This window comes from Pristiophorus japonicus, chromosome 17 (assembly GCF_044704955.1).
Source record: "Pristiophorus japonicus isolate sPriJap1 chromosome 17, sPriJap1.hap1, whole genome shotgun sequence".
In the NCBI taxonomy this organism is placed as follows: Eukaryota; Metazoa; Chordata; class Chondrichthyes; family Pristiophoridae; genus Pristiophorus; species Pristiophorus japonicus.
In genome coordinates, this window is record NC_091993.1 from 90642894 (window position 1) to 90653952 (window position 11059).

Here is an 11059-nt window from a genome sequence, read left to right on the forward strand (position 1 = left end):
AAGGCTTTCGACAAGGTCCCACACAGGAGATTAATGTGCAAAGTTAAAGCACATGGGATTGGGGGTAGTGTGCTGACGTGGATTGAGAACTGGTTGTCAGACAGGAAGCAAAGAGTAGGAGTAAATGGGTACTTTTCGGAATGGCAGGCAGTGACTAGTGGGGTACCGCAGGGTTCTGTGCTGGGGCCCCAGCTGTTTACATTATACATTAATGATTTAGACGAAGAGATTAAATGTAGTATCTCCAAATTTGCGGATGACACTAAGTTGGGTGGCAGTGTGAGCTGCGAGGAGGATGCTATGAGGCTACAGAGTGACTTGGATAGGTTAGGTGAGTGGGCAAATGCGTGGCAGATGAAGTATAATGTGGATAAATGTGAGGTTATCCACTTTGGTGGTAAAAACAGAGAGACAGACTATTATCTGAATGGTGACAGATTAGGAAAAGGGAAGGTGCAACGAGACCTGGGTGTCATGGTACATCAGTCATTGAAGGTTGGCATGCAGGTACAGCAGGCGGTTAAGAAAGCAAATGGCATGTTGGCCTTCATAGCGAGGGGATTTGAGTACAGGGGCAGGGAGGTGTTGCTACAGTTGTACAGGGCCTTGGTGAGGCCACACCTGGAGTATTGTGTACAGTTTTGGTCTCCTAACTTGAGGAAGGACATACTTGCTGTTGAGGGAGTGCAGCGAAGATTCACCAGACTGATTCCCGGGATGGTGGGACTGACCTATCAAGAAAGACTGAATCAACTGGGCTTGTATTCACTGGATTTCATAAGAGTGAGAGGTGACCTCATAGAAACGTTTAAAATTCTGACGGGTTTGGACAGGTTGGATGCAGGAAGAATGTTCCCAATGTTGGGGAAGTCCAGAACCAGGGGTCACAGTCTAAGGATAAGGGGTAAGCCTTTTAGGACCGAGATAAGGAGAAACTTCTTCACCCAGAGAGTGGTGAACCTGTGGAATTCTCTACCACAGGAAGTAGTTGAGGCCAATTCACTAAATATATTCAAAAGGGAGTTAGATGAAGTCCTTAGTACTCGGGGGATCAAGGGGTATTGCATGAACGCAGGAAGTGGGTACTGAAGTTTCATGTTCAGCCATGAACTCGTTGAATGGCGGTGCAGGCTAGAAGTGCTGAATGGCCTGCTCCTGCACCTATTTTCTATGTTTCTATGTTTCTATCCCCTGAAGTCCCAAGGGATCCCAGCATCCCTTGGGAGCACTGTATATAAGCTGGGCCCTAAGACCTGTTCCTCACTCTGGAGTGTCTTATTAAAGACTGAGGTCACTGCTACTTTAACCTCCCTGTGTGCAGCCTCATCTGTGTTAGGAACACAATAGGCCTCTACTCATTGGAATTCAGAAGAATGAGAGGTGATCTTATCGAAACATATAAGATTATGAGGGGGCTTGACAAGGTGGATGCAGAGAGGATGTTTTCACTATTGGGGGAAACTAGAACTAGAGGGCATGATCTTAGAATAAGGGGCCGCCCATTTAAAACAGAGATGAGGAGAAATTTCTTCTCTCAAAGGGTTGTAAATCTGTGGAATTCGCTGCCTCAGAGAGCTGTGGAAGCTGGGACATTGAATACATTTAAGACAGAAATCGACAGTTTCTTAAACGATAAGTGGTTAAGGGGTTCTGGGGAGCGGGCGGGGAAGTTGAGCTGAGTCCATGATCAGATCAGCCATGATCTTATGGAATGGTGGAGCAGACTCGAGGGGCCATATGGCCTACTCCTGTTCCTATTTCTTATGTTCTTATAAAATCGGTAATGTTCTCTGGCTCAACCACATTCAATAGCAATAACGCTCTGAATAAAGAATATTTTCCTAAACTCTCTCTTCATTCTCTTGGTGACAACTTTAAATTGATGAATTTTGTCACTGACTCCCTAAATAGAAGAAATAGTCGTTCTCTACCCACTCAAGCAAAACCCTTCATGATTTAAATAAACCTCTATTAAATCATAACAAGGGTTCCACAGTATGTATTGCCCTTTTTGATTCCGAGAAGTTAAAGCAGAATATTATTTTCCATGTTTCTTCTCGTGTTCAAATTTGCTTCTTTCTTTATTTTTTAAATGTATTCTCCTTTGCTTCTTTAAATTCCCCATGCTCGAACGGAGAGACGAGTAACTAATGATCATGTTAATCCTGATTCAGCCACTCGGTGGTGTGGAAGAGCACTGCAGATTGACCTGATTTCTAATTTTGCCTCTGACAATAACAGTACCCTGTCTCTCCACTCGGTGCGATGCCAGATGGCCCAGTAAGCTTGTGAACACAATGCAGTACGTATCTCGAGGAGAAATTGCATGTTGTACACCATGGTACAATTAACTCACTGCTTTACCAGTGGCAGGTGAAGTTCATACTTAAAGCTAAATAAAAATCATTGTTGCTCGTGATACTTGTAGAAGAATTAAAGCTTTGATAAAATGGCACCCGGTTTAGAAATTGGTTGCTTGTGCTTTACATTGTAGATTTTTCATAATTATTTTTTGATGCAGTTATTAGAAATACACGTTCGTAATCATTAGGGACAATTAATATAATTAACATCAGTGGGGCTGGCTATCCCATTCATAACTTCATTGCATTATTATCTTTGGCTTGTTTGGCAAAAAGTACTTTTCAGCATTCCTCTCATAAATCGTTACATGCAGCAAATGATTGGCAGATCCAAACAACGGCCGGTAGCGAGGGCAGCATCGACATTTACCAGGACTAGACCTTTCCTGGTAACTGATTTGTCAGCGTAAGTCTGATCTAAGACTCAACTGTGCAGAACACTGCAGACTTATTTTATAAATTCGTTACCCATGACTTCTCACTACACGGCAGTCAGACGCTTTCAATAGCTGTTCCCATGTGACCAGAGAAGTCCGCGCTTACTGGTACTGAACTGGAGCAGCAATATCGCAGTTTAGTCAAGCTTGACATTCAACATTACTAAAGGGAGGCATGGTTACATAAAGATTCTAATCCTTGTGTTAGTGTTATCATTAGTCCTTGATGGAAGTATTTCTGTCACATTTCAGGAACTATTTCAAGGCTGATTTTTCTATGGCTTTTGTGTGGTTCATTTGCTTTTCATTTACCAGCTTTCTCTGCAAATTTACTCCTCAGAAGGCTGTTGCACCTTAAGTTGGGGGCATCACAGCTAAGCCATCCCGATCCTATCCTTGTCTGAGACTCGCAGCTCATTCCGATCCTGTCCTTATCTGACATCCAACACACATTGCTAGTGAGCGATCACGAGTGAGACCTCCAGCTGATTTTCCTTATCCTAACCCTGGAGCACTAATAGCAATTGTAGCACTTCTACCAGCACCATGGCTCAGATCTGCTGATTTAGCACACATTGCAACTTGTTGGTCTGTATGCTCAGCATTAACTGTGGACATTTTCTGATCCATCAATGGAGTCAAGTTCTCCCATCTCTCTAGAATAACTTTCCGGTATAAAAAGTAGTATTGGTGTCGATAAATGTTGAAAGGAAATATCTGTCTTCTATTGGACAACAGAAAATCAGTGCATATTCACTTGCTGATCATTTGATCTCTTTTTCTAGCACTGCAGACTTTAACATTAAACATCAGTTTAACAGGCCATCCGAAACCCGAGAACTTGGCTTTGCACAACTTGTAGTTATACTGCAATCGATGTGACGCACAGTCATTGGAGATGTCCTTGCATAGTCTTACACTGTTCTAGATACTTGGTTGTCTCCCAGTTCAATATCGGCAGTTTGCAGTTAAACTGCGCCTTTTAACATCAGTGCAAACCGATTTGTGCTGACAAAAGATATGCATCATAAGTATCCCAGTAGAAAATTTGTGCTTGGGATATAAATTAAAATAAATAAATGAGATTTAGTGAAATAAAACAAAAGCACAGTAGCATATGTTGGAAACCATAAAGATCTGTTCACATTTTTATTTGACACAGTGCTAGGCCAACACAATAGACAACGTATATCCGTGTTGTGCAGTTACACAGCAACTGGTGCCTCTTCAACATATAAAAACAGCTATTTATCTAACAGTTTATAAAAACTAGGTAGTTGTGTCTGAACAATACTTTCTGTACACTGTAGGGCTTTCAGAACACACGGTTTATAAAAATACAGATCTAGAGATTAGAAGAATACTAAAGGTTGCTTCATACACTACTGACATGTTAATCCTGACCACAATGGGAACTCTTCTATGTGTAATTGGTGATCTCAATATAAAGACAATAAGTTGTGAGTAAAAGTGGCTTAGTAAAGGCAATCAATCCTCCATGTTTTAAATTAAAAGATTTTGTTAGAACGTTGGACATAATTTACTGTGATCTACCAGAGATTTACTATAGGCACACTTGTGCTACATGGATATATTACCAGTATTTTGCTGTAACAGGTTCCTTTTAATACTTTTAAATTTTATTTCATTTAAAAAAATTGCTTTTCACGATTTAACAGCCTAAAATATAGCCTAAACTCAGCAAGGATAAAAATTGTTATTCACAGACAGCTCTGGATAGTTGAGACAGTAAGACCTTACCGGAGCTAACTAAACTTCTGCTAATTTATTAGTTCGATACAGGCAGTAAAAAGCGCCTACTGGAGTACACAGATAAGTAAAAGAATTAACTGACTGTTAAAAGCTGATGATGGGCCTGCTTCACTGTTGAGCCTTAAAGATTTATACTGAACGTGAAGGATTATTATTAACATTGGGTGCCTAGAGTCATCATTGCTGCTGTTTCCTTGGGGCTATCACAGAAAATGGATGCCATTTCTGTCTTCAGCTTGCTGTCGTGAACATCACTTCCTGAGGCCTCTGGAGCACACTCATCACAACAGCAGCAACAGCAATCCATGAAGGCTCGGCCCAAAGGCTTACAGAGACAGAGAAGCAATACTGGGGTTACAGAGGACTTAAAGAACAGGAAGAACTGGTTAATGATACTGAGTAAGTCAATGGTCTCCTTAGAGATTTCAGGGGACGTGTAGGCCACCACAAAGTTAGAAACATTTTCAGGGATGATGCACAAGCCATAGAGGATGGTTAGGCCAATCAACGTGTAGTTCCTTTGACTTTCGTGCTGGGCATGTTGAGCAGTAATTTTGAGGTCAGATTTCTTCTCCGTGTTTCTTACCCTTCTCGTCACCAACTGGCAAGTCACTGTGAAGATGAGGGGCAAGCAAAAGTAGCAGCCAAAGTACCACCACATCCTGGAATTCTCATAGGTCAGTGCAAGTCCATAGATATGCTCGGGGAGGTTCAAAGACGTTTTAACAATGCAATAGTCAGTGATGACTCCGGAGACCACGGAGGTCTTTTGGTTCAGTTGCCAGAGAAGGACTTCAGGGAGTGCCAGCAACATCGATCCTATCCAGATGACTGCCATCTTAGCCACAATAGATGGACAACTTTCTATCAGCCTAACTGGTGACTGCGCACTTGTTGCAGAACGGAACCTGTCGATGCTCAATGCACACAGGCTAAAGGTGGTGACCCCAAGAGAAAACACCTAGAAATTAAAATCAGTTCATTTAAAAAGGATGCCATTAATATAATGCCCTCATGTTGAAACATTTCAAAGAGCTGCACACACTACAATTTTGAAGTGCAGTGAGTTTAGTTATGTAAGCCAACGCAGCAGCCATTCGACACCAGCAAAGTCTTACAAACAGTCATTTTAAATAATAAAAAGCATAAGTTAAAATTTCAAAACCATTTCTGTTTATGGTCATTTTACTAATTATAATTTATTAGAGTACAATGCATTTAACTGCATCACTGTCTAAATCATAGTTAAATAATTAAAAACATGTGCACCAAATAATATAAAATCTTGTAATTATTGGTATGATGGCAAGGAAAGCATGTTGCATTATCATTATGCATTTAGTATACTGGAATTTATTGCAATAACACAATATTGTAACATGCTTAATTTTACGAAGATGTAAAATGACAGAAAATAATCTTAAACTTGAATTTAAGTGTTGGATATTCTCTTTTCATGCAGGTTACTACAGTATATAGCATATAGTCTGGCCCAGCAATACACTTAAACGTGAAGGAGTTGCACACAGTGTTTTAAAAGGTATTTATTCTCGGAGCACTATAATACTGAACCATCCAGTTAGTCACAAGAGAGAATAATATCATTCTCACCATTTGATTTAAACAGTTGGTTCTAGAAGCAATGTTAGTACTGAGCTCTATCCTTCAGAAATTTAATATCACCACTTTTGCCAAACTATAAAACATTTATTTTAAAAAACTGCAGCCTTTAAATGTGCAACAGCCTCTCTACACTGACCTCAACTGACATTAAAAAGCTCCCCCCCCCCCCCCCCCCCGTCATGTATCTGGCATCATATTACATACAATGAACTACTGTTGTGGTAACTAAGAATGGTCACATCGTTCTCATAGTCAGTATTTGCATAAGCAAAGCAAAATGCCAAAACTCTTAACCAAAATTAACTTCTAAAATATACTGCATCCTTTGAACCTCATTAGCTTCTCCAAATTTCCTGCAGCTGATCTTCAAAGAAAGTGCTTATATCTATCTAGCCCCCCAGATCGGGGGGCACAGTTTAATGTTTTTTGTTTACTCCTAAAAGAGTTTATATCTATCTAGCTTAATTTAAAATACAAGGGGGCCCAGCCTGTGCTAACAAAGGATTGCCAAGTCTCCATCATTATACATTCAGCATTTATACAAAGATTATTTTTATCTCTCCATCATATGTATGCTGCTCAGGTCTTTCATTGTTGCTGATATTGATGCTGAATGATTTAATTTCACTTATGAATTTGACTGTTTATCCTACATGACAGACAGGCCACCAACAGTAAACACTGCTGCAGCCACATTTTAGTCTCACACAAATGCTAGTGTTTACAACATTTCTATAACCGGAAAACGGAGAAAGAGGGACAATAAATCACAAGTTTACACCATGCTGTAAAACAACACTGACACAGACTTACCTTGATATTATCTGGACAGCAGAACATTATAATACCACAGAAGTAATAAAAGTGGCAAAAACATACAGAAGTAGAATTGTTTTATTTTCATATTCTTTGAAAAGTAAAGAGCAAAGAAATACTACTTGCAAATTTAGGTCCATCTGTTCAGCCTACAAATATGTGTATTAATTAGAGTTTTATTTAACAAGAATATCACAGATTACCTGATATTTTCTTATTGTGAGCCAGCTGACCAATCCCAAATCAATAATAGATGACAAATCTAAACATAATAAGTGTGTCTGTTTAATATTCGATGCATGTCAAATTTCAACCAACTTTCAAAAGTGCACCAAAGCATACTGGTGTTTTTCACGTGACAATTCGGGGAATAGAAAAGACAGTGGTGAAATTTTAAGATTAAATATAAATATATACATTAATTTGTGTTTATATTTTCTCGTTGGTCGATAATGGCAATGTTTATGAAACCCTGACTAGTGGAGACAACTGCTCTCGGTGCAGACACCTGCTAAATACCCTCGTGGTTTTCTCCTGTCGTTCGAAAAGAAGCTCGCAAAGTCTGCACTGAACTCGGGGGGCGCGGCCAGAGCATATCCTGGGTTAAAAAGGATTAGTGGGGAGTTGAGAAGAATTGTTTTTCACCTAGAGGGTGGTGGGGGTCTGGAATACACTGCTTGAAGGGGTGGTAGATGCAGAAACCCTCACCACATTTAAAAAGTACTTGGATGTGCACTTGAAGTGCGGTAACCTACAGGGCCACTGACCAAGAGCTGGAAAGTGGGATTAGGCTGGAGAGCTCTTTTTCGACAAGATGGGCCGAATGGCCTCCTTGTGTGCTATAAATGTCTATGATTTCTGTAAGCTGTTTCACAGCCAGAAATAGCAAACGGAGAAATTCTTGACCAGGACCTTTACGATATCGCTACGCCTGACGACCAGAAGAATTCTTGACCCGAGACGAGGCTGGGACCGGATCTTACCTCCAGATATGGCACCACTTTGCACCCAATGTCCCCAAGCAGGCGTTTATTGGTAATCTCGTTAAAGATGACCACAGGCAGGCAGAAGAAGATGACAAAGAAGTCACAGCAAGCCATGCCAGCCAGGATATTGTTCCAGGCGCTCTTCATGTAATAATTGTGACAGACAATGCACATGACTGCCAGGTTGCCAATGATCCCGACGGCAAAGAGTATCAAAGAGAGAAGCATAACCGCATAAGCACTGTAAGTGCTGTCAGTGACGGGGTAGAGAGAGTTCTCTAGCTGCAGTCTCTTGGCTGTTGTCTCCCCTTGGTTAACCTGCCCACCGAGAACTCCAGGGGTGCCTGCCCCTTGGACCTGCACCTGGTCGCCCTTGAACGAAGAAAGGGGAACCTGAGAAGTCATCTGGAGGTGTGTTGGTTGGGAATGGGGAGGCTCCAGGGGGTTGCCTTGTAGGGACACGACTGTTGCCTTCTCAGGGGTAAGGTTGTCCTCTCCCTCTGTCCCTCGCCTCGCCCTTTGCTCGGGATTTGGGGGAAAGATGACTGCACTCCGCATGATTTGCCCCGATCGCCCTTTGCTTGAGTTTCCTGGATCCAAATTTGGTCTACCTGAAGCGTCCCGTTTGCCTCCAAGTGGCAGCTCGGCGCCCATCTCGTGTTTGCTTGTTTTGCCTTCCAGCGGGAATGTGCTCATCTGTCCACCGGCAGCTGCCCTCAGCTCATGGTGCCTTTCCAGGTGGCCAGTGCTTGTCGATCCCAGGACACAGAACTGAGCTAGAAACAAAACAGCAAGAGAGGTGGACATGTCCTCCCCCTTTCTGACCGCACAGTAATCCGCACAGCCGCACGATGTCGGCAGATTTCGCCGCTTTTGCAAAAATCCACCCACTTGATGACTCGCAACTTTTTTTTCTCTTGTCTGACGCTTTTGCAAATTCTTCACTGTTGCAAGATGCTGGTCTGCAAAGTACCTCTGTTGTTACTGTATCAAAACTCTCTCTCTCTCTCTCTCTCTCCCCCCCCCCCCCTCCAACGTAATGCATTGATCAGCTTCTTACAAAGTGGACGACTCAGCTCTCAAACTCTCGTTATTTTCGGTCCTCTAGATGTTTTCCCAACATTGATTCATGTGAAGGCTGCAACACACAGCGAGAAGGATTTAATTGCCCCCTGCTGGTGGGAAGCAATACTTCACAAAGGGAAGCTCAAGGTGGCTTCTAATTGGATTTTGAAGCAAAGTGAGTTTAGGAATGATTTAAATGCAGCTTAATAAGTCCTTTTCCTGTTTTCTTAAGAACCGAATTTCATTTCTCAGTTTCGCTCTTTTCAAACTAAAATAGCACAAAATTAATTCAGGAAATGAGAATTGCCTGTTAGAGATGTCTTCTGACAACACCAATAACTTGTATTTATATAGCGCCTTTAACGTAGTGAAATGTCCCAAGACGCTTCACTGGAGCATTATGAGATAAAAAATTTAACACCTAGCCGCATAGGTAGAAATTAGCGCAGGTGACCAAAAGCTTGGTCAAAGAGGGATGTCTCAAGGAGCGTCTTGAAGGAAGATAGAGAGGTAGAGAGGCGGGGAGGTGTAAGCAGGGAGTTCCAGAGCTTGGGGCCTAAGCAACAGAAGGCACAGCCACCAATGGTTGAGTGATTATAATCAGGGATGCTCAAGAGGACAGAATTAGAGGAGTGCAGACATCTTGGAGGGTTGTGGAGTTGGAAGAGATTACAGAGATAGGGAGGCTGGGTAGGGAGAGGTTTAGTTTGATGAGTAAGGAGAAGGGGGAGGCAGCAGACACAGCTGCACAGATAGTTTCAATCTTTGGGACAAAGTCCAAGAGTTCCACCCAATACAAAGTATTACAAAATAGTTACAGCACAGAAAGAGGCCTTTCAGCCCAACAGGTCCACACCAGTGTTTATGCCCTGCACGAGCCTTTTCCCACCCAGCTTTATCTAACCCCATCAACATATCCTTAATATTCCTTTCTCCCTCGTGCTTATCTAACTTCCCCTTGAATGCATCTATGCTATTCACCTCAACCACTCCCTTTGGTCGCGAGTTCCACGTTCTAACCACTCTGATTAAATACATTTCTTCTGAATTCCCTTATGGATTTATTACATAAGAACATAAGAACATAAGAAATAGGAACAGGAGTAGGCCATATGGCCCCTCGAGCCTGCTCCGCCATTAAATAAGATCATGGCTGATCTGATCATGGACTCAGCTCCACTTCCCCACCCATTCCCATAACCCCTTATCCCCTTATTGTTTAAGAAACTGTCTATTTCTGTCTTAAATTTATTCAATGTCCCAGCTTTCACAGCTCTCTGAGGCAGTGAATTCCACAGATCCACAACCCTCTGAGAGAAGAAATTTCTCCTCGTCTCTGTTTTAAATGGGCGGCCCCTTATTCTAAGATCATGCCCTCTAGTTCTAGTCTCCCCCATCAGTGGAAACATCCTCTCTGCATCCACCTTGTTAAGCCCCCTCATAATCTTATATGTTTCAATAAGATCACCTGTCATTCTTCTGAATTCCAATGAGTAAAGGCCCAACCTATTCAACCTTTCCTCATAAGTCAACCCCCTCATCCCCAGAATCAACCTAGTGAACTGTAGTGTATGTGGGCACCTTTATTAATGACTCCATGAGGCAGGGTATGATACTTACACTGTGCAGACCTGTAGTCCTTTATTTGCAGCTCCTGAATGATGACAACAAGCTGTGAGTTCCCTTTTATACTGGGTTACCTGCCGTGTGCAGGCAACCCCTAAGTCTCCAGCAGCAGCACTCTCTAGTGTACCGGTAAGGTGTATGCAGTATGAGGGTACATTCAATGTGGCATAACAGTGCTACAGACATCACACAGTTAACAGGCATGCACAACAATACTCCCTCCTGAGCATTTTTCATATCCTTATCGTCATGACCTGGGGATGTGATCAGTGGTGGGCTATCGGAGGTTGTGGTGAGGGTTGTGTGGTTGCCAAGTGTGACCCCTGTTCTTAAGGCTGGCCTAGTACGTTTCCCCTCCCTCACACACAAA

General features: G+C 42.3%; 1 protein-coding gene across 1 annotated transcript; it reads right to left on the minus strand.

The window, feature by feature from the left end:
- Nucleotides 1–4693: 4693 nt before the first annotated feature.
- Nucleotides 4694–8805, minus strand: LOC139228228 (G-protein coupled receptor 37-like 1). Its single transcript, XM_070859404.1, has 2 exons — nt 7996–8805; nt 4694–5534 (listed from the first exon to the last, which is right to left on the minus strand). Exons 1-2 carry the CDS (start codon nt 8803–8805, stop codon nt 4728–4730), a joined length of 1617 nt encoding a protein of 538 aa, XP_070715505.1. The 3' UTR covers nt 4694–4727.
- Between the last annotated feature and the right edge of the window lie 2254 nt (nt 8806–11059).